This window comes from Mizuhopecten yessoensis, unplaced genomic scaffold (genome assembly GCF_002113885.1).
Source record: "Mizuhopecten yessoensis strain PY_sf001 unplaced genomic scaffold, ASM211388v2 scaffold11093, whole genome shotgun sequence".
Taxonomy (NCBI): Eukaryota; Metazoa; Mollusca; class Bivalvia; order Pectinida; family Pectinidae; genus Mizuhopecten; species Mizuhopecten yessoensis.
The window spans coordinates 200,748-226,062 of record NW_018408876.1 but is presented as its reverse complement, the minus strand read 5'-3'; the positions used below and the strand labels follow the sequence as shown (position 1 = coordinate 226,062).

Below are 25,315 nucleotides of genomic sequence, written 5' to 3'. Positions count from 1 at the left end.
ATGAGTTATTTGGTCGGTTTCCTTAGCTTTCAAATTTTTAACATACTCGTTCAGCGTAGCAAGTTTATTATCATGATCATCTGCAATAAGATTAGTAAACGAGAATTACTTAATTGATCCTTCCATTTCACGTAACCACCGTTTTTGTCGGTTGCATAAGGATTTTCGTATAGAGTATGTATGTGTTCTGATGCCCCTTCGAACTTAAATTCAATACAACCATGAACATCGGATAATAGTGGATTAAAATCAACAACTTCAAAATATGTTACTACTTTGAATAAGTCGCAGTTAAATAAATCTATATTTTTTAGTAGTTTCTGGGATATTCTAATCCATTGTACAAACTCAGACTCGGTAGTGATAAATTGGTTTGATCACGTAGTGTCCCGAGTGAGCTGACCGCTGTTTGTGTTGTGGTAACTTTTTCTCTAAATACGGATATTAATGGAATGTTTTCTTAATTCTGAAGCCAAGTAAGTGTGTATGGAGAACTTTGTGATGTATACGAAACAAACATTATTCATTCGCTAGCTTGAATATTGACAAAATTTGTGATTTGTGTACCTGAGTATAGGGCGACCTGTTTCTAAATATAGCAACGCCATTATCGAGTATTGAACAGTGGACGCACATACCTTTATCGATACGGAAGGCAAGAGGTATACGATGAACGTGTCGAAGGACGATACATGTTTACTTTTCACCCCAGAGCAGGCCTTAGCTTTCGCAACCCCAGTTAGCGAACATTTGAAAGACAAGCGGAAACAAATGTCCAGTCCGCGGTCTCCCGATATAGTAGAAAACAATTACAAGCGTCCCGACTTGGGAACGANACCATAGCAACAATGGTCTCTAATTTAATCGAACAGTCGCTTACTCACACCATCCAGCCCCTCATACAAAGTGCTGTGAATACTGCCATTCACAACGATAACCAACTAAGCGGTATTATCACCAAACATGTTAATGCGGAGGTAACTCCTCTTATCGAAGTTATAAAAACTCAAGCATCAGAGTTGAAAGAACTCAAAACGGAGATAGGCGAACTCCAAACGGCATTAGAAGACCAGCAGCAGTACTCCAGACGTACCGCTCTGAAGTTTCATAATGTCCCTATCCCCGGGGGAGATATTTCGTCCTTTGACACTCATGATGCAGTCGTCAACATTGCCCGAGCAATCAAAGTCATCATTACTCGCGACGATTTGTCCAGGTCCCATATTCTTGGAGGAGTAAGGAACGGTACGTCTACGATCATCGCGCGTTTCGTCCGATATACTGACCGGCATAAGGTCTTTCGGAACAAAAAACTTTGTAAACACCTCGCAGACAAAATCTTCATAACGGAAAGCTTAACCAAACCTAGATCAGCCCTTGTCGGCCGGCTCAACAAACTTCGACAGGACAACTACATAAATTCCCTATGAACGATGGATGGACGATTTTTTTTACAAAACTGGCGAAACCACAGAAAAAAATTCTTATCAAGTCGGAGGCATGTGTGCGAGCACTCGAGGCAAAGTATCGCCCACGTTCTGTTGAAAACACATCATCCCCCATGGTATCGACCTCCTCAGCTTCCTAGGATTCCTATGACCCGTAACCAGTTCCAATGATGATTACGTGAAGGACCGGAACTGTGTAAAATACCAAGATTTTTTTGTAGATTATAAACCTTTTGTATATGTAATCAACATGTAAAAATATGTAAAAAAAAAGTCAGAGTCAGTGATTTTGGTTGTTGTGAACATATCAAGCTGCACTTGTGTTAAAACACTGAATCAGTACAAAGCATACATCAGACATCTCTGCTATGATGCGATATTGATACGGTCTCCATCACGTGTCTTCAATCTATGTATCAGTAATGCATAATCGTAAAACTTGCGCTGATATGCTGCTTTTGAATGCTGGTGCGTGTTATTTACTATCATATACTCAAGATTACTACACAATAAACACGTACTATGGACTGTCGTATACAAACCGCCCGAATGTCAGAAGACCTGCCGGTATGCTTCCGCTCATCCTCGATGTTCAGGGGTTACGCTCAATTTCGCTGCGTAGAGCGCGAAGGTTTGGCGTAACCCCTGGATATCGAGGACGGTTTCTGCTGTATTTAGATAATTGATGTAAATTCGTGTTTTTTGTTTTGTTTTAGTGGTCGGCCTGTTTTATTTATTTTATTGCTTTTTTTTTTTGGATATACTTAAATTCCTGGCTATATAGTCTATGAATATAAATAATTAGATGTCTAATCGCTTCAGAACTGGGCAAATCCATTTTCTGATATGCAAATATTATAGATTACTTGTTGTAAAAACATCAAGGGGTACGTTGAAGACATGCTAACGGTACTTGGGAACGCGTACATTTTTACGTCAGCTCATATAGTTCGACACATCGTGCATACTGTATCAGCCAATATATGAATGCATTCTTCGAATCATGATTAGAGGCCATGGCAGTTTTCAAATAAGTGCATAAAACTAGATATGATGGTGCGTGCATATGGGCCTGCTTGATTATTTAGTACCTGCTTTGTTTGACATTTTACACATGTATATGAGCAAACCCATCTCCACTGTGGGAATGTTAGATATAGATTAATTATTGTATAAACACACCAGCGCTTTCAATATCAGTTCCATATTAAGCTGCATTTGCGCAATCCAAATTATATTATTTTGGTATTGGACAGCTGTAATTTTTGGTGTTGGTGCAAAAACCGTTTAGTTTCCGTCGTCGTTACAATGCCAGAGGCTTCTTTATTTTTTCTCTCTCTCTAACGGTGTGTTTTCGTTTGTCTATTTGTTTTTGTTCTTCCCGAACATAAAACCCCATGTGTACAAATTTCCAGAGTCATAGATAATGTTTGCTTATAAATTACACTAATATGTATATACACATGCATGTCATGGAATGTGTGTGTGAAGGTGTGTGTGTGTTGATATCCACATGTATATCATATATTTGTATTAGTATGTGTATGAAGGTACTAGGATGTGTGTGAATGTTCATACAAATGTTTGTTTATACATTCGTGTGCATATGGGTTTATATTTACTTATAATCTATTTCTTGTACGAAAATAGTTTTCATACCACAAATGAATATGCTGTTTTTCATGCCTTGTACAGATATGTCTACAATATCTTTTAAACTCGGACCTTTCATGAATTCATGAATACGTACGCGTGCAAATTCTCTGACGGCTCCTTCGTGTTTATATTCGGGCTAACATCAAATCTTATCCGATTTACATTCGTGTCCATAAATGCCCCTTCACATTTGAATTTATTTTTACACACGATCGCTTTCGTGTTTTTTCATAGTACATGTACATGCACTTGTGTCCATTCGTGTATACAAACGCCTTTACATACATGTGGTCACTCATGTTACATTTTTGTATCTACATTCGTGTCGGCATTCACGTATGATAGTTTGAGTTGATGCTCATTCATGATTTCATTGCTGTACATATTTTTGTCATCCTTTTTGTTACAATATATATGGCCATATGTGTTTATACTCATGTTAAAATTAACGTCATCTGTCTGACGTATACAGGTTTTCCATATCATGTGATACGACTAGTAATTTTTCCAGCGTCATATTTCTATTGATCACCCGCAAACACATTACTACAATGTCATTATTGTTTTTTCGATGTTGTGTAACTGTGTCAAATGTGTATATATTTTTCCCTACCTCTTGTCTTTCATTCTCCACTCTTTGCCCCCTCGCTCTTACCTTTTAGTTATCCTGGTTATCTGACAGTCGTACATGTAACAATAACAGAACTATCCGTTAGCAGTCTCCATGTCCCTATTTCGTACTTTTTCTTTCCCCCATGACAGGGTGCTCATTATCCACATGGAGATGTGCTATCGGACTATATTACTCTAAACAAACCCATTTAAACAAAACGTACAGATTCAACAACAACACTTATTCCTATTACGATATATTTAAGCTACATTTCATATATTTGCGTATAGCAGTTGTTTTTCTTGTTTTTCTACAGACATATAGCAACCCAAACAACATCACCCTTGTCTTAATCTTAATCTTACTTTTGTCAGGGGACATACACACAAATCCAGGACCAGCAGACAGTTTTTCTTCATCTAACGACTCCGACTCCGACAATATATCCTTTTCTGTTTCTGACGATAACTCATTAAAAATCATGCACTTGAATATTCGTAGCGTTAGAAATAAAATTGTTTTTCTTGAGAGTTTTACCGATGACGTAGACATATTGTGCCTAACAGAAACACATCTCGATCCTTTTATCCCTGATTCTGACCTTCTTCTTACTAACTTCTCAACACTATTTAGAAAAGACAGGAACGCTTTTGGTGGCGGTGTTATGGTTTTTTGCAACTAAAGACATACTGCCTAAACGCAGACTTGATATTGAATCACCAAATGACGAAATAATTTGGATTGAATTTTGTACCGATAATAAGAAATATCTTCTATGTGTACTATCCAAACCTCCATGGCAAAATACTAACTCTGGAATTTGGACTCGACTGAAACATTCTTTTGACATATCTTTTGACAACACTCCTCATGTTATATTAACAGGGGATACTAACATTGACTTATTCACAGGAAATAACAATGATCTAGCATTCTAACACAGCAATATAATCTAACTAACCTGATTACCAGTCCAACTAAAATAACAAATACTACACAATCCCTTATAGACCCATTTTACATCAGTGGTACTATATCCTCCGAATCATCCATTGTTGTACCAGTTTTAGAAGCTATAAGTGACCACAGAGCTATGCTTGTGTCACTGTTATCCTGTCTACCAAAACCAAAGTCTTTTAAGAGGAAAATATGGTTATACAACAGAGCAGATATTTTAAATCTTAAAACAGAGGTAGGACAGGTAAATTGGATAGATTTGTTTTCTTATGCAGATAATGTAAGCGAAAAATGTAAACTGTTCACTGACAAAATAATTTCTGTTTTAGAAAAACATATTCCTAAAACAATTGTAACTGTAAATAAAAACGACAAACCATGGATGAACGGAGATATAAGAAAAGAAAGTAAACGTAGAAACAGGTTAAGGAAACATTTCATCAGAGTTAAAACCCCATTGTCTGAAGCTAAATTTAAACGTGCACGAAACAAAGTAAATAATATGCTTAAACAGGCAAGAGCACTTTTTTTATACAAATGTAGATGGACTTATCAATGATAGTTCAGCTAATCCCAAAGCATACTGGAAACTAATGCGTATGCTTTTAAAAGGTAACATTTCTACCGATATACCTCCCTTACTAAACCCTACAAATAACCGCTTAACCACAGACGACTATGACAAATCCAATATTCTAAATAACTTCTTTAAATCTGTTTCTGACCTTGATGACCATAACGACGATACACCCTATTTTGACAACCAAACAGACGCGTCCCTTACTGAAATTGTAATAACAGAACAAGAGGTTTTAGATATAATCAATATTTTAGACACTAATAAAGCTGCTGGTCCTGACGGCATCAGTCATAAAATGTTAAAAATGGTATCCAATGAAATATCTGCACCCCTCACACTTCTATTCAACGAATCCTTTCGTACTTCTGTATTTCCTGATTCATGGAAACTTGCCCATGTGACACCTATTTTCAAAAAGGGGGAATCTGAATTGGCAAATAACTACAGACCCATTTCCTTACTTAGCTGCATTGGCAAACTTTTCGAACGAATAATTCATAAGTTCATCTATAACTATCTCTTCAGCAACAAACTTCTATATACTTTACAGTCTGGCTTCTTACCAAATCACTCTACAACTCACCAACTCATCGAACTCTATCATAGCATACTTACAGCACTGGAGAATCGTGAATATACTGCTCTTGTTTTTTGTGACTTTTCTAAAGCTTTTGACCGAGTCTGGCACAAAGGTCTATTAATTAAATTAGAAAAATACGGGATAAAAGGCAAACTTTTAGATTGGATTAAAAACTACTTAAGTAACAGACGCCAGTCAGTGGTACTAAAAAATGCTATATCTTCTGAAGTATCTATCAAAGCCGGAGTTCCTCAAGGTTCAGTGTTAGGGCCACTTCTTTTTCTTGTATACATCAACGATATTTCAAATACATTACTATCAATGACTAGACTTTTTGCTGACGACACCGCATTAGCACACTCTTCGAAAAATTTACACGATATAAAACAAGTTATAAACTACGACATGGAACAATTAAACCTTTGGTCAAATAAATGGTTAATGAATTTCAACCCAAATAAAACCGAAATTCTCTTAATTTCCAACACAAATATACCTTCTAACCCACAATTTCTTTTCGACAACACACCTATCCCTATTGTTAAAAACCACAAACACCTAGGAGTCATTATTAGTAACAACGGCACATGGAACTCTCACATCGAACATATACTAACAAACACTACAAAGTACATTGCAACTTTAAGGAAATTAAAATACATCCTAAATAGAAAAAACTTGGAAAAAATATACCTTGTTTTTATAAGACCACTATTTGAATATGCCTGCGAAGTATGGGACAATTGTAATATCACATTTTCGAATAAATTAGAGAACATGCAGTATGAAGCAGGTCGAATAATAACTGGATTACCTATTTATACAAAAAAAGAATTTATTTACAGAGAGCTCGGATGGAAATCATTGACAGATAAACGCAGGATTAGAAAATTATCCATGTTTTATAATATTTATCATGATAATGCTCCCTCATTTCTAAAATCTCTTCTACCACCTATTGTGTCAAACTTCTCTAACTATAATCTTAGAAACAGGAATAACTTTCAGAACCCATACTATAGACTGCAAGTCACAAAATCATCCTTCATACCAAGTACTTCAGACTACTGGAACAATCTACCAATAGAAACAAAGTCATCAGCATCCATTAAACAATTAAAAACTCTTATTCAACCTCAAGTCACTACCCCTTCTTATATTCAATGTTTTCATGAATATAGGTCCAGAAAAGTAAATATTATACATTGCCAATTTCTTCTTATATTTCTTACTAAACTGTAAAAAAAAAAATGATCAATCCCGTAAGGTAATGCTTCAATTCCTCGACTGGTATAACGAAATCACTGTTGAACACCTTCTCTTCGGAGATGCAAACCTTGACTACAATCTAAACATTCAAATGTGTAGGTCTGTACAACTGTTCATTTTTAGCTCCAAACGGTTTAACATGTATAATACCCAACAGTCATATTATATAACCAGGATACCTACTTCGATTATTCCCATCTGTCTCTCCCCTCCCCCTCCTCTCTTATTCCAGCCCCTCTCCCTTTTTCAACACCAACGATCTCTGTGTACTAACTTCAATCTTAGCGTCAATCAATATCATAACCGTTTCCATATGACAAAGAGCGCGTGGACGGTTTTCCTAATCTAGTCGGCTAAGTATGTAAGGCAGGAATTCACACAAGGACTTGGAGTGACACAGGAGAAAGGCAAATGCGGCACGGAATGTGATTGAACTTTAGAAAAGCAGAAGGATATGTGTGTACAGATTAGGTATACTACTTACGCCGACTCGATTCGAAAAATCACACACGCGATCTCAAGTAAACTCTCCGAATACATATTTAAAAACTATACGTTGGTGTCCCTAATCCTATCATTACCTCTTCTGCTGTAACCCATCTTTAACATCGTATATATATATACATATATAAATTTGTATTAGGTTATTACGTGACACATTAATTTTGTATATATATATTCTGTTACGGAAAGGGCGTAAGTAAGTTGCAATAACTTTTGCCCAATCCATTTGTCTTTTGTTGTAATAAAATTGATTTAAACTAAAAGATAAATTGTAACATATGTTCTAAACTCTTTTTAAAAACGATGACAATACCTCCTGATTTGTTTTACATTTTGTTCGAATTTTTGCAAAGTATGTGTGCTCATCTGGTAAATTAATAATATCTAAATTATCAGTTTTACCTTCCACAAATACAAGGATATCATGCGATTTAACTAAATTGTCAAATTCTGGTAGTAACGATTTAGACATAAGTCCACATACATTTAGAAATGCAATGTTCAAGTTCTTGAGGCCGAGACCTCTCGTTACGCTTCCCTACGCTCGTCTATGGGATCCCCCTGGGCCAGGAGGATGACGTCGGATCGGTGATGACGTGGTTCCTCTTTGGTGCGATGGCATGGGTTGTCTTCCTGGGGATTGGCCCACATACGACCCGTTGAAATCGTCTGTCGACGTTGTGCGTGCCCGGGAACCCGGGGGTTGATGGCGACTGTTCCCACTGTTGGGAGTGGAACGCGCTCGCCTGGGCCATCGCGTGTTGTTGGGGGTATTGAGCACAATGGTGACGTCATCTGGCCCTCGTTGTGCCGTCTCACTGAACGAAAGGTGGGGCTGTGCATCTTCATCGCGATTAACTCGCTCACTATCGACTACTACTTCGTCTCTGTGTCGGTAAGTATTAGGTTATACTTCATTCCTCGACACTGTTGATCTTCTACTGTATTTTTCATGGCTTCATGTTCATGGCGCAAATTAAGAAGTTCCTTTTAAATTCTATCCGTGCTAGTAGCCTGGTAAGCCAAGGCTTCTCCCGTTTTTTTCATTTCAGTATATGCATTAGTAATGTTTTTTTGCATTTTGTTCCGTTTTTTTCTTTGACCTGCTCAAAAAATTCACCAATTGCCTCTGCACTTTTTTCAATTTCTTTATTCTTTTCTTTTACAGCCGTTATTTCTAGCTCCAGCTCTTAAACTTTTCCGGTTAATCTGTTGATGGCTATTTCGATTGAGTCTATTTTGTTTACTGTCTTCTCTATTCGTCCTAGTCTCTCATCCATTCGCCCCATCTTCTCAATCAGTTGATTTAGAGATCTCGCTATGTGGGATTCATTATCGCCATGTAACACAGTGCGCAGTTTCTAATACTTCAGAAGTTACACTGGTCATGATGTACAGGTTAAGTCGGACCAACAGGAGTAGTTCAATAGAGCGTGACAAGTCGTCGACCATTTTTTTTTTTTTTTTCTTTTTTAAATTTATTACCAAATGCACATTGCATATAGGCGTACAGAAATATACATATATATAAATACTTTACAAATATCTTGTACAATGGCGGAGAACATATGCAATAGATTCAATTCCATACATAATAATTACAAATTCATGAAATAGTCATAAGTGGGGGGACACTTTAAGGTTTTCCTAAGGTAACATAGCGGACTCTTATGAAGCATAATTTAGTTGTTTATGAAATAATACAAATAAAGCCTTAATCTAACCAAATTTCTAGGAAATAACAAAACTTCAAAGTCAATCATACAACCTCAACATGAAGGTAGAACGAGTACTATATATTATATAATGAAATGAAATTATAACTCATTGTGAAGTAAAAGACATAGATCTCAATCGCATTATACAGTAACAAAACGTTTATAGCAAGACTTTGATACAGCTTATATTTCATAATATATGACTTCTCTTAACAGTTGCTTGAATCAAGTACTTACTTAAATTTCTAATAAGTTTAAAGTTTGTGCTAGCCAGTAGCTCTATTAGTTTAAGCACAGAAGGACTGATACGATAATATGGCTTGATATACGATACTCTTAATTCTAAAAATACAGGACACATAAGAATGAAATTAAACTCATCCTCGACATCTCCAAGATCACATAGAGTACACAATCTCTGGTTTCGAGGCACTGCATTATATCTACCTGTCTCTATATTAAGTTTATGTGCTTGCAATCTAAATTTCGCAAGAATATATTTATTTTTTCTAAATAGCGGTTTTGTAGTTGAATTCAGTAGTGTGAATGGTAACAGCTTTACAGACTGGCTGGGAAATTACCTCGGCCTATTTTTAGTAGCGGTCTGTAACACTTTTCTATTTATAGGTCGAGGTCTGTAACATTTTTCTATTCATAGAACGTGGTCTTCTTGTTGAAGAAATCACCAACTGTAAGTAACTGATAAAACTGAAGTAAAACATCTTAGAAATAGACAGTGAACATTCGCTGTTTAACTGAAAAAAGAAGAGGCAGACCTACTAAAAATACTTATGTCTGTGGCATTAAAAGCACTAACTATACAACAATATAGAAACGTAACCTGCCTCTCTATAGAGTGACTGTGATTTCAATTCCATTAGTGTGGTCTACTGGTTAAACACATGTAGGCAGACATACCGTTACGTCAGGAATACTTGTAAAAAAAGTAGTAGGTGGTCGGGTGGCGCAGTGGTAGAGCCTCGGGTGGCGCAGTGGATAGAGCCCCTTGCCTGTTGAACAATTGTTAAAAACAATGATTAACTTATCTTTTATTTAAATTTGTCGAAAAAAAAAGGGAAAAAAAAGGAGCAAGTATTTTTAGTTCAAAATAGGACTTCAGAATAATGGGACCATCGTCTATTAATTATGGTATTTGATGTCATGTTTTACGATTTGTTAGATACAAAGATCACAAGTCGCATACAATGACTACTTTTTCCTGTCTGTAATTGTGTCCATCTGGTGATCGATTTATAGGAACATTTATAGCAAAAGTGAAATTAGTGATTCATAATGAAAATAAGTTCTCATAGAGAGAATGGAAATGAGTTTTCCTGTGAAGGTGTAAAATGACGGGACGAACCAACTTATCACCTTAAATATCTTCCCAAAGATCAATATGGTAGGATTTGACATCGATATTGAAGGTGTAAACTGAGATGAAAACAAACGTCTCATGAAAGATCTATAGCTCAACAAAGGGACTGATTAGGGAAGGAACCAGATACAGTGTCAGTAGTAACTACAAATAGACGCTTAGAAAGATGAATATACATACAACTGCAGTGCTGTAAGCACACCGCCAGAGTAACAGAGTGTACCAACTGTTCCGACACAGGTTACTTTAATCCTGTTCACGTATCCATTGTACCCAGATGACGGTAACCCCCCAAAGGAATTTCTATAATACATGTTTGCCATATTTGTTCAAAGATTCTACTCAAATCAAGGATGTGGTTGTTCTGGTCAAACTTATTCACGAGCTGGTGGAGAGTGTGTACGGGGACCTTAGTGGCTGTAGTTGCCTCCTTGATTTGACTTTTTCTTGTACTCGCCGCTGTTGTTTAACTAATTAGTGATATATAAAACCAACATCACCAGTACATGTGCAAAAAACGATCTTTACAAATTGGCGTTAATATGTCCATAATGTATCAGATTACCCTGACGCTCTGGTCTTGAATTCTCTGTTGTTGACCGCACCTCCTCCTTTTGTAATTGTGCTAAACAACGAGAGTTTGGGTATACGAACTTTAGTTTGTTTTAATGAATGGTTATATTGGAATTTTTTAGTCATAGAGAAACATTTCTCCATGTCGAATCGCACGCAAAAATGACAGCCATGCACAATGACCGAATGTCTGGTCGTGAAGACCATTGATACTCCCAAGCTGTATGTAGTCTTATTCAACCAGACTCTTGTTGCCTGCGAAAGCTACGTCGAACAGAGAATTACAAGTGAGCAAGTGTCTGGTTGAACGAGACTAAGCTGTATGTCGCTAACGAACCATTTTTGGCAATCATGTCCGTGAAATGAACAATTGTGAGGGGCGACGAAGAGATTTCAGTTAAGTTCCTACCTATTATATTGTGTTTAATCCATTGCAGATTCCGATCGATGAGGAAGCCATCGAACGTTTTGCTACTCAACTTATCTGTCACAGACCTCATTCTGTCGTTATCGACGTTACCAGTGCTAGGCGTTGCCAGTCTGAGGCAGGCTTGGGTGTTTGGGGAATCAGGTAAATATAGCTCGTATCATATTCTCATACAAAATGTGTCTTTAATTCTTTTAATATTATATTTGTGTCGCCTGCGAAAAGCTGGTGTTGCTTTGCCGGCGTCGGCGGCGTCGGCGGCGTCGTCCGAACAGAGGTTTTCGTGCGATAACTTGAGTTTCCTTGGGCTGATCAAACTCAAACTTCGTGCAGTGCTTCCTTACCAAAAGTGCTTGCTTGGGATTGCTTTTCAGATCCGAAGGTCAAAGGCCAAGGTCACTGTTACTATAAATAGAAAATCTGTTTTCGTGCGATAACTTGAGTTTCCTTGGGCCGATCAAACTCAAACTTAATGCAGTGCTTCCTTACCAAAACTGCTTGCTTGGGATTCCTTTTTAGGTCCGAAGGTCCAAGGTCAAGGTCACTGTTACTATAAATAGAAAATCTGTTTTCGTGCGATTACTTGAGTTTCCTTGGGCCGATCAAACTTAAACTTCATGCAGTGCTTTATTACCAAAACTGCTTGCTTGGGATTACTTTTCATACCGCTGAAATGCCGTCTTACTCCAAATGTTATTGACAACACTAGCTGTTTAACATCATAATCCACAAGTTTATTCATTTATTTATGGGAAACCATCCGACAAATCATACAAATTGAACTTGGAATTGAGACAATGAGTATCCATAGCAAGTTCCTTAAAACCCAGAGTATTCTTCCCAGAATAACTGATTATATAACAAAATGATGCCATCCAAAAACATAATCTATGATTATTGCTTACTTTTAACATTATTTCTTGAAATGAAAAGTGTATCTATTTCTTCGTAAAATCCCAGCTTCCTGCGCAGGCGACACTTCCACTTATAAATATTGACTATTCTGTTATCAATGTGGAAAGCGGAATACAACACCAAAGGTAATTTTGGTCTTACTCTAATCGATAACGATTTTATGCATGAAAGAAATTATAAACTTTAGCCAACGTCTAATTAAACTACTTGCAATCCCAAACTAATATACAGATCTTTAACATAATAAATGAAAAAGACTAAAAAGAGTACAAAAACATATTTTCCCTGTAAAGTGCAGTAAAACAATTCTAGTGTTATATTTAGGTTTCCATGGACACTGTAATGTGCAGTAAAACAATTCTAGTGTTTTAATTAGGTTACCATGGACACTGTAATGTGCAGTAAAACAATTTTAGTGTTATATTTAGGTTACCATGGGCACTGTAAAGTGCAGTAAAACAATTCTAGTGTTATATTTAGGCTACCATGGACACTGTAATGTGCAGTAAAACAATTTTAGTGTTATATTTAGGTTACCATGGGCACTGTACAGTGCAGTAAAACAATTCTAGTGTTATATTTAGGCTACCATGGACACTGTAATGTGCAGTAAAACAATTCTAGTGTTATATTTAGGTTACAATGGGCACTGTAATGTGCAGTAAAACAATTCTAGTGTTATATTTAGGCTACCATGGACACTGTAATGTGCAGTAAAACAATTTTAGTGTTATATTTAGGTTACCATGGGCACTGTACAGTGCAGTAAAACAATTCTAGTGTTATATTTAGGCTACCATGGACACTGTAATGTGCAGTAAAACAATTCTAGTCTTATATTTAGGTTACCATGGACACTGTAAAGTGCATTAAAACAATTCTAGTGTTATATTTAGGTTACCATGGACACTGTAAGGTGCAGTAAAACAATTCTAGTGTTATATTTAGGCTACCATGGACACTGTAATGTGCAGTAAAACAATTCTAGTGTTATATTTAGGCTACCATGGACACTGTAATGTGCAGTAAAACAATTCTAGTCTTATATTTAGGTTACCATGGACACTGTAAAGTGCATTAAAACAATTCTAGTGTTATATTTAGGTTACCATGGACACTGTAAGGTGCAGTAAAACAATTCTAGTGTTATATTTAGGTTACCATGGACACTGTAATGTGAAGTAAAACAATTCTAGTGTTATATTTAGGTTACAATGGGCACTGTAATGTGCAGTAAAACAATTCTAGTGTTATATTTACGTTACCATGGACACTGTAATGTGCAGTAAAACAATTTTAGTGTTATATTTAGGTTACCATGGGCACTGTACAGTGCAGTAAAACAATTCTAGTGTTATATTTAGGTTTCCATGGACACTGTAATGTGCAGTAAAACAATTCTAGTCTTATATTTAGGTTACCATGGACACTGTAAAGTGCATTAAAACAATTCTAGTGTTATATTTAGGTTACCATGGACACTGTAAGGTGCAGTAAAACAATTCTAGTGTTATATTTAGGTTTCCATGGACACTGTAATGTGCAGTAAAACAATTCTAGTGTTATATTTAGGCTACCATGGACACTGTAATGTGCAGTAAAACAATTTTAGTGTTATATTTAGGTTACCATGGGCACTGTAAAGTGCAGTAAAACAATTCTAGTGTTATATTTATGTTACCATGGACACTGTAATGTGCAGTAAAACAATTCTAGTCTTATATTTAGGTTACCATGGACACTGTAAAGTGCATTAAAACAATTCTAGTGTTATATTTAGGTTACCATGGGCACTGTAATGTGCAGTAAAACAATTCTAGTGTTATATTTAGGTTACAATGGGCACTGTAATGTGCAGTAAAACAATTCTAGTGTTATATTTAGGTTACCATGGACACTGTAAGGTGCAGTAAAACAATTCTAGTGTTATATTTAGGTTACCATGGACACTGTAATGTGAAGTAAAACAATTCTAGTGTTATATTTAGGTTACAATGGACACTGTAATGTGCAGTAAAACAATTCTAGTCTTATATTTAGGTTACCATGGACACTGTAAAGTGCAGTAAAACAATTCTAGTGTTATATTTAGGTTACCATGGACATTTGTTGAATTCCCATGTCAACCTTGTTTCCCATTGTTGAATAAATAATGACTTCTCTTACACTTGTATTAACCGCAGGATAGTCAGGTCATGAGGTCTATAGAGAATAATACATACAGGATAGTCAGGTTAAAGTTTGACATTTACGTTAGACCCTTCATGAGGTCTATAGAGAATAATACATACAGGATAGTCAGGTTAAAGTTTGACATTTACGTTAGATCCTTCATGAGGTCTATAGAGAATAATACATACAGGATAGTCAGGTTAAAGTTTGACATTTACGTTAGATCCTTCATGAGGTCTATAGAGAATAATACATACAGGATAGTCAGGTTAAAGTTTGACATTTACGTTAGATCCTTCATGAGGTCTATAGAGAATAATACATACAGGATAGTCAGGTTAAAGTTTGACATTTACGTTAGATCCTTCATGAGGTCTATAGAGAATAATACATACAGGATAGTCAGGTTAAAGTTTGACATTTACGTTAGATCCTTCATGAGGTCTATAGAGAATAATACATGCCTTTTTCCATATCACACCCAGTATCAACCCGAGACTGCAATATCAGCCCAAGGGCCGAAGGCCCGAGGGCTGATATTGTTCAAGGGTTGATACTGGGTGTGATATGGAAAAAGGCGTGTTTTATTCTGTTTATTACATACTTACTAATAAAAATTACTATCTTATGATTTATTTTTATTTTTGAAATATTGAAAAACGATTTTTTTTCCAAAAGGGTTGTGATATGGGTTTTGCGGGTGTGATACGGCGGGGGCTGATACGGGTTTTGGGGTGTGATACGGCGAGGGCTGATATGGTTTAGAGCAATTGTGTCGTGTCGCATATACAAAAAAAAACGTTTTTATTAGTAAGTATGTAATAAATACACTTAATATTACCAATTTCATTTAGCATATTTTCCGGTATCTATTATTAACTTTAAATGATTTTAATTTTTCAATAAAGTTACCCATAAAGCGATGCGTATTCATTTAGCTATCAAAGGGTAAATTCTAACATCATAATAATTTTATCATGTTTGTGGAAATGCATCGTATTTCAAATTAATTAAAATTTCAAAAATTGTTTTTGAATTAGCTTTTACAAATTATTTGATTTGAACTTAACCAGCACTTTTTTTATTCATCAATTAGGGAGTTTTACGCATCTGCTATCTGTTTCAACAGTAGTTTAGACAATATGAGTTTCTATTTTGTTGGGGCCCTATAATCACTGATGAGACCAAGATTTTTTTTGATTTTCTTTTAATTATATTTTCCAAAATTTTATGACATAAACATATATATAGAGAGAGGTTACACAACGAGTGGTTGTTGAATATGGTATTTATTTCACTCGAGTTAGTTAATTTTCAAAAATTTGAAAATTAACTAACGAGAGTGAAATAAATACCATACTCAACAACCACGAGTCGTGTGATCTGTTTTTACCACAATCTCAGGATCAGTCGGAAATAACATACACATGTGTTTGTTGACAAGGCTGGCGTAGTGATATGACCCATATGTAAAAAGTCACTTTTTTTTACAAATTTAATAATTGTCAAAATTAATGTTTCGGCAACAACTTTATGAAAAAATATAAAACATGAACGACTTTAAATATTGAGAGTAGCAATATTGCATTAATTTATATAAATTAACCACGGACTATATGCGCGTAAGCATATCGTACGAAGCCTGCCTCCCGCCAAGTGATGAAGACGAACTTATCGCTGTCAATGTCCAAGACCATAGGCCTACGTTCCTTCGTGACGGTTCTATTGTTGACGTTTATAGTGAAAGTTCATCCATATAGTCAGACCGTCCAAATAGCGATAACATGATGTTGGGAGAACGAAGTATTTCCCGACATTGTGAAAGATCTTGTTTTGGTTTCACGACCTGGACACGCGACGGTGTGACGTCGAAACGATATCGAGCGTCTGTAGCAATTTTGCCTGAAACTATAGCGATCAAATCTTTAAGTATCATCTTCTTTTAATATTGCCTTAATAACCCGCTTTTCCGCATAACCACACAAAGTCAACAACATTTGTCGGATGTTGACAGCAGACGACGTAAACAAAACAGCATGTGGCAAAAAGCGCGTGGAAAGTCGTCCCGGTCAATTTCATTTTCTCGACCAATCAAAACTCTTGAAGGTCATATACCACGTGTGGTATATAACTCATATTATCTAACAGTCTGCGTGTTTATACAATGATCTGATAGTGGAATAACACAGCGTATTGTGGTAGAAACATACAATGTACATGGGCGTCTATAATCGCCTTTAAATAATGTACATACTGTTCGAAATATTCGATCAAGTATCAGTATTCGTCATACATATATATTAACAAATAAGTATACATTCACATTTTTGATATAAAAAATAATTTCCGGATATTCTTGTCCGTACTCTATCCTAATCTTCTGCATGATGCTGTGTCATTCATTTCTGACACACTGACACTGACATATTTATATAACCGTAATTCAAAGGCACAGTCACATGTGTGTTTGTGTCACGTTTATCTTTCAAAGATTATTTGGGTACAAGAACAAAGTATAATTATAATAATTTGATGTTTATTAGTTTTTCAAGGTTTCATTATTCAAATTAATAACACAAGCTTATTCCAAATGGGAACTCCTGCCAGATTCGACGAGAAACTAACACTTGCCTTTTTGTTTTAGGTTGTTTGCTATACGGCTTCATTGGTTCTGTCACTAGCATCGTTTCTATCACAACTCTAACTATGATCGCTATTGAGAGGAGTATTGTCATTACATTTTCCAGGAAAGTAACATTGAAACAATTAATCATGGCGATTCAATTCACTTGGATTTATGGAATATTTTGGGCGACTATGCCTTTGGCTGGCTGGGGACGATACATCATCGAAGGAAGTCGAATCTCCTGCACATTCGACTTCCTTTCACGGGATACTTTATACAAATCATTTGTGATATCTTTACAAACTTGCGTTTTCTATGTACCCGTCAGTCTCATAATGTTCTCTTACGCTTCAATTTTCGTGAAGGTTAGTCGCAACGAACGCGAGATGGATAGATTAAAAAATACACAACAACTCTGGAGAAGTAGTCGTTTTAACATAGAGATAAAGGTAGCGAAAACAGCACTTGTGATTACGATGGTGTTTTGTTTGTCCTGGTTGCCATACGCTGTTGTAGCACTAATTGGTAGCTTTGGGAACATTCAGCTGATCACTCCATTAACTTCAGCTATTCCCGGATTTTGTGCTAAACTTTCTACGTCAATCAACCCTCTCATATATGTTCTTTTAAATGGAAAGTATAGGAGCAAATTAGGAAAGGATTTCAGATCAATGCTTAGGTGTGTTTGCCCGTCAACGTAGTGGAAACAGGTTATATATTCGAGAGGATGAACCCACCCCCTTCAACGAACCAGAGAGGTTCTTAAGGGGAGTGGCGAAACAAAGGGCAATAACAATTGTTTTAAAGAAGACATTGCTATAATATCATTCTTAAAGATTAAGCATGTGTCTAGATAGTAGAACACGTTTGCGTCCATAGTTTAAGATTTGTTCCCGCTGTTTAAAGTAATTTTGAAGCATAATTTCATTCTTGTTGTTGTTGTATAGTGTCATACATGAAATATTGAAACATGTCATACATACATTTTAAATGCAATATCATTGTTTGATAAAACCAAACGCTCATCTCAACATGCTGAAAGGGTAACAGTGGTATATACGACTGGTCTACATTCAAATCAAGGGTTTTAAGCCTTTACCTTGACACGTAACGGTATCATATGCTTATGTTTACATGTTTCTTACATATTTTAATCAAAATGTCTTATTAAAATAATGAATACTATCAGATGCAATCCACCTTCATAGTAAGGGTTCAAAATAAGTCTTGATTATTTTTTATCCTTTTCTGACACTTATTTCAAGATTTTTTCCATCGGAAATATACATCTTAAAAAGTCAGAACAGTATTGTTTTTTCCTATATTGTCAATAATAAAACGTTGCCGGAAATAAGCGGGAACTTCTCTTCGATTAAAAAACAAATAATAAAAACAAATGTGAAATCGACCATTGTTATGTATACAAAAAATTATCAAACAGGAAATTTGCTTCTACATTTTTATTTGCATGGTTTGTATTCAACACAATAGGCACTTCCTCTTTACTGTCAAAGACAACGATATAACAATTTATTTTTATATGTGAAAATATATTTACCCTTATTGTTAAGATATATGTAGTATTATTTATGGAAGAGCGTATCTTTCCCTCCATACTAGATGAATGATAGAGCGCTGAATCAGTAAAACGGCCGAGTATATCAATACCGTTCTTACTCTGAACTCCAAACGTCATTCTCGCTATAGTGCCTGACAAGTGGAGCAAATCCAATAATCAGTTATCTGACATTATTTAATCTATCAAAAATACACTCTTATTTCGTTTCCGTGCACAGCACAATACATTGGTATGTGTTGAACAGATGACTCCCGTCTGAGGGTTAATACGTGGCTAAGCAAATTAGGTTTTTAACGCATTATCAACTTTCATAGGGATGATAAGCTGTCAACCTAAAATAGCTTTATTGTTCCATAGAAAAGCTGTTTAAACGGTAGATTGGACATGTCTCTGAAATAAACAACAATTGTGTGGATGTTCTTAAAACCCCTTTTCCCCATTATACGAGGACGTTACGTGTTTTTGAGTATAAAGAAGGGAGCTGGCAGAAAAAGTAAGACGTGGACTGAAACCAGGCTGTTTATATTTTTTATATTTTTACTGTCTATATAAACAATTTAATTGACTCAAAGATTGATTAAAATCAGAGAGACAGAGAAAGAGACTTTCTGTATAGTGTTATTGACATAGGCACCTTTTTAAATGTTTGATTTACTGATGCGTTTTAATATCTTAAAATAACGTTAAGCCAAAAAGACATATTCTGTCACGAGGAGGAGATAAATATGTATTTTTAATAACATTTATCTGTGAATAATTTAAAACTTGACCTGCAAATATTACATATGTTTATTTTGGTTCGTGAGACAAATAAGGCTGTGGAAATTTGATTATGAATGAAGGATAGAAGGAAAAATGGGTGAATATTTATTTATTTTTCTCGTTTGACAATCGACCACATCTTGTAGGTTTAACAAGCAAAGCGTATTTCCATCGATGTATAGACGCAAATTACAATCGATTTTTTTAATGAATATTTTTCTCGTGTGTATATTTAAAGTAATATGCGGTGTCAAAATAAACTCTCATATAAGAAGCTATACCCTTTTATATACAAATCATCGTCCATTTTTTAGTGACCACCCATCATATTTTGTAAATAAACAACACATCATATTTTTTTACACAACACATCATACAAATGTATCTTATTTAAACCCAATGTAGCGACACCTGTGCACATACATTGTTTTGTTGCCTGCTTGCACACATTCAGTCTCGTCTTTTTTACACACAATGTATCAGCGCTTGCTAAACGACACATTATCAGTCCTTGTTGACATTTTTATAAACAATGTCGTTCCAGTTTTTTGACACATCAAACATATTCCTTGTTTACAATATTCGAGTTATCACCCTTCGTTGGTTATGTTATATACTTTAAATAACATATCTTTATAAGGAAATTATCTATCCCGTCCAACAATCAACATATTTTATATGGACTTGAATTGACCAATCAGATAGTTGTACCATGGATTTTCGATTTATTTTATAATATTAAAAAAGATCTGTTTATGGTGTAACTTAACCTGTAAACAATATTCACCAGACGTTTTACAGGAAATTTATTTCATACGTTTGCTAAGCATTGATTCAAATGTTTCGTTTTCCTGATGAAGATGTATACTACAAACGTGCACATTTTAGTGGTAATCTTATTTTAGCTCTTTAAGTTGCGTTGAATTGTGATAAGAATGATTAAAGTTTCTGTATATTGCAAATAATCTGGTTGCGCAAATCCATCGATGCGCTTAGGTATAAATTGATAAAGTGCTAAAAATTTGAGTCCTTTAAAATAAAAATGTTGACAGTTATAAATATCAGTGTTAAAACCTTTGAACTAGGGAATGATGTGTTTCGTTAAAATTGTCCAGTATTGGTGGTGCTATTATATTAGAGCACCTATCGTGTCAGCTTCATTACTGTCTTTCTTGCACAATATCGGTGGTAGTACATTCCGTCACACTCGAAAATATTCTTTCTCCAAGCTTGTTTTATCCGAGCTTAAAAGAAAGGGCCAGTGTTTAGTTGATTTATTACACACCAAAAAAAATATGAAGGAAATTTAATCAACATGTATGAACGTTCCAACTGCATGTACCTATATAAACACTATCAGAAGAAATTGCCACCTGTCCCGAATAACGTCAGACCATCGTAAACAGCAAACAAATATGTAACGTTAGGCTGTTCCGAGCTTATCGCTGCACTTACGATACAAAACCTTTACTACCGCTAATATTATGCCATTATTATGTTTAGATCACAAAAAAATACAAATTCTAAATGCAAATATAAATCTCTATATATCTATCAAGAGTTCAAAAATACATGATCGGGAGAAACGCTTGTCTGACGAGAGTGTGAAAATCAATCACGAGTTCGGTACCATATTGATCCATTCATAATTTATCAATGACAAATAACTCAAGCATTTTCTTGTCAAAAGAGAACACTGTTTTTCTTTTTCTTTTTTTAATAAGCTCGCGCTAAAAACTAGTCCATTCAAGATTCTTACATAATACAAAACATACAGGATGCAATATCAAGCTTTCAATGATTTAAGTGCTCGACGAGAAATCAGTACCAGAAATCCTATTTAGTCAATGTCAAGTAATCAATATCAATGTTCAAATTACTTTTTTATACTGTACAATAAATGGATTCAGCTTAACTTGCTATTTGTTGTTTCTGTGGTATGGTAACATAAATATATACATTCGTAACAACCTTTGGGGCTATTTTTGTATGGTGTTTATCCTAAGTGATGATACAAATATTGACATGTGGTATTAAAAGGAGAAAAAACATCAATATATCTTCTACATTTGTAAGTTGTAAGTGATCACAAATCTACGGTACAGTGCCACTCACAGTGCACGCTTCACTGATCTAAATATTATAACTTCACATTTGTAAGTTGTAAGTGATCACAAATCTACGGTACAGTGCCACTCATAGTAAATTTTATAACTTCACATCTTTTTCATTACCCTTCAAATTTTGTTCTTTCTCGCGTATTGTAAAATAAATAGTTTCAACAAGTAGCCCATGTAGAAAAGTTCTTTAATCAGACATTGGGACTAATTTGGTATCCTTAATCTCTTTAGTTATAAGCTGAAGCACGCCCAGCCTCCCCATAAAGGATAATGTACCTATTATTTTGCCTCAGTGAGCCCTTTATATAGTAAAAGCCTGCTCAGTGAGTATCAAATACGTGTTATATCTGTCTGTGTATGAAATTGATCATATTTGGTGTTCAGCTCCCTCTTGACAAAACAGACCAACAACAGTGACACTTGGCCACTGGTTCATGTACAAAAACAAGAGGAGTGAGCGTCCGCGTGAACAAATCAACTAGGGCAAAAACTTAAATTGGGAAATATTTACATTTTGACCATTCACAACAAAGAATAAATAGACCAGGTTAATAAAAACTAGTATGAATAATCAGACAATCATCATACAAATACAAGCTATTATGCGTGTAAAATGTTAAACAAAATTAAAATAAACAACGATTTGAAAATGTCTATAAAAGAGTCTGTTTTGTATCATCAGAGTTGCATCTTCTTTTTGAATGATTTAACCCGTCCAAACCGTACATTGTGTTGGAAATAACCTTATAAAACAGTCCTTTAAAATTTAATATATGTCGTAATGGGTACAATGAAATGTATACTGAAACTGCTTCACGTGGAAACTGAAAGAAATTTCTTGCCTTTTAAAGTCTCCTTGATCCAAATAAAAAAAAGTATCAATATAATATTCGTTTCAAAAGTAAGTCATATAGTCTCGTTTAATATGGATAAATGTACTTGAAAGCTTTACAAATGGAGTTGGCGCGACTCCTGGTGGTAACCAATGCGCACAATTAAAATGATTTTATAGTTCTAAAACTGTTGCGTACTGCAGGATGTAGCATTCCAAACTTTTCTCGAGATTTTGAAAATGATGATTATATTAAACTATATTGAAAGACATGCAATCTAACGAAACAACATAATATATCTAAAATTGCTCACAGACACCCCCGTAACTAATATTTTATTTGTACATGTATCCGAGAATGAATTATAAGTAGGTCAATGTCATGAGGAATATTAGTATTCTTAATACATAATACAATTATACGTGGGAGTATGGAAATAAATCCATAGAAGTCGTTCATATAATGGAAAGAAACACTGCTAATGAACAGTACAAATATTCTATTTAACACAACATAGATAATACACATTACACAAAATAGATAATACACATTACACAAAGTAAGTTCATTGAAATCAATTAGAACATTAAGATAACCTCAAGGCAAAGACGCAAACAGGACACACAGTTTCGTGCTTAAACAGTAAAAGCGTGCATTAAAAACCTTTTTATCTCATTTATCTTTATTTCGCGACCATTTTGTTTTGATAAGAGTTGAATTATTTCAAACTAGGGAACTTTTTGGAGGGGGCCTTTTCTTAAAAGTTGTACCGTCAATTTAATTTTACAACAAACGTAAAATAAAATTTAACAAATTTTATGTACAGTGAATGCCTACAATGTTCTCAACTGAAATCTTCTTGATAAATCATTTACAAGTTCTTTCCTATTCAAGGTCGCGTATCAAACAAATAGTGAAATGCGCTGTTCTCTGGCACGCATGTTTGACTGTGGTTTCACTAAGTGAGTAAAATGAAGTAGTAAGAATGATTTATCTGATATAGCATAACGCGATCGCTTGATAGCAGAATATGTAACGGCTTGTTATTAACACGTGATATAATGTACATGAGTGACCCGTTTACAAAATACATTGGCCCACATACACTTCATATATCACCTTCTCAAACGTATCTCGTTGTGTGTCAGAGTCTTTCAAGGAATCAATATACGTTCTTGGTTGGGAAGCTTTATTTCTGCAGTACGTGTGATCATTGCGCTAAGCATCAACAATTTAATTTGGTTTATTCCAAGTAATTTCCCAAAATTTGGTTGATTCAATCCCCACGCGCATGTACAAGTGTTCCCCGGTATTGACTGTAAATTACACTAACGCATAGTAAAGATCGATATACAATACGGAAATGACGACAAGAAATACAACACATGTATAATTCAAGAAATCGAGTAATTACGTATTATGTCACTCGTAGGTTAACCATCACTGCTTGATACTGCTAAAGTAGGGATGATTGAGTTGAAAGCTCAATAATTGGAATATCGTTTTACCCTGTTTACACTCCAAGCCTCTTTAATGGTTTCCCGAGAAAAACAAAAATATTTCTACATGGTGAAATCGATTTGGTAGTATATATGGATGGTATTACACTGTGATTTTCGGTTTGTCGGTCGAACAATTTTCTCTACTGAGAGACTAACGCTTTCTGTAACAATCTATAAATATCAAACGTTATATCATTAATGATAGTGGTAATTATCGCTGATAAGTGACTCTTCCCATTATTACATCATAAAAAATTTAACAACACTTACGTCATACCAATGACAAAGGGAAAGGGTGTACATATAGAATGGCGCATTTATCAAGATAAGTCATATTGGATACAAGTTGACGACTCACTTAGCTCATGAACACTGTATTGATCGCATTTAAATTAACTGTACCCTGATTTCGTAAATGAAGCATTTCTATTCTCAAGTCATTCATTTTTGGTATAAAATATCAAAACATAATTTTAATCCACACTAATTAAAAAAAGATGACAACTACATGTCAAATAATTTGTAACTCTTTCTTGTCATGTGCCGTACAGGTTAATGTTATGCGTTCCGCTACAATGCATTCGTTTCTAACGGATGGTTGATAATCACCAAATAACCAATACAAAAATCCCCCGTATGCAATTGAGGTACTAGATCCTTTTTAGATGTTGCTTTGTTGCTCATTTAAACAACACAACAACTAACAAACAAAGCAAAACAATAAATCAAAACAAACCAGCAAATAAAGAAAACAAACAATGTTATGGTTTGAAACTCAATGTTAAATGTTTCCAATGTACTTGTATGTGCTTAAATGTATAATGTCGCAAGGCTTACATGAAATGCACTATTGCAACAAACAATGTGTAATTATAAACACCTTTCCCCTTTCGCTGTATTTCTACGTACGTTTTGAACACATTAGACAAGGATTTTTCTTTTCTAGTATTACTGATGACTCTTTAATAAACAAAATGGCGATCTAGTACAGTAAATCGACTAAACAAAATCACCGAAATCCAGAATACAAGACAAACTGTCGATGAGTAAACTTAAGTGGGTAGTAAAAAGTTCGATTTTTCCCCGGAACAAATTCACGCATG

The 25,315-nt window shown here is 35.1% G+C and overlaps 1 protein-coding gene across 1 annotated transcript; it reads left to right on the top strand.

The window, feature by feature from the left end:
* Positions 1-388: 388 nt before the first annotated feature.
* LOC110465599 (rhodopsin-like) lies at positions 389-18,144 on the top strand. The gene is made up of 3 exons (XM_021521538.1): positions 389-476; positions 11,714-11,847; positions 17,435-18,144. Exons 1-3 carry the CDS (start codon positions 448-450, stop codon positions 18,115-18,117), a joined length of 846 nt encoding a protein of 281 aa, XP_021377213.1. The 5' UTR covers positions 389-447; the 3' UTR covers positions 18,118-18,144.
* Positions 18,145-25,315: the final 7,171 nt, after the last annotated feature.

Excerpts from the sequence above, each read along its gene's own strand:
- LOC110465599 (XM_021521538.1), top strand. The coding sequence starts at position 448 with ATGGAATGTTTTCTTAATTCTGAAGCCAA. Across the intron at positions 477-11,713 it reads TTTCTTAATTCTGAAGCCAA|ATTCCGATCGATGAGGAAGC; the intron begins GTAAGTGTGTAT and ends AATCCATTGCAG. Across the intron at positions 11,848-17,434 it reads TTGGGTGTTTGGGGAATCAG|GTTGTTTGCTATACGGCTTC; the intron begins GTAAATATAGCT and ends TTTTTGTTTTAG.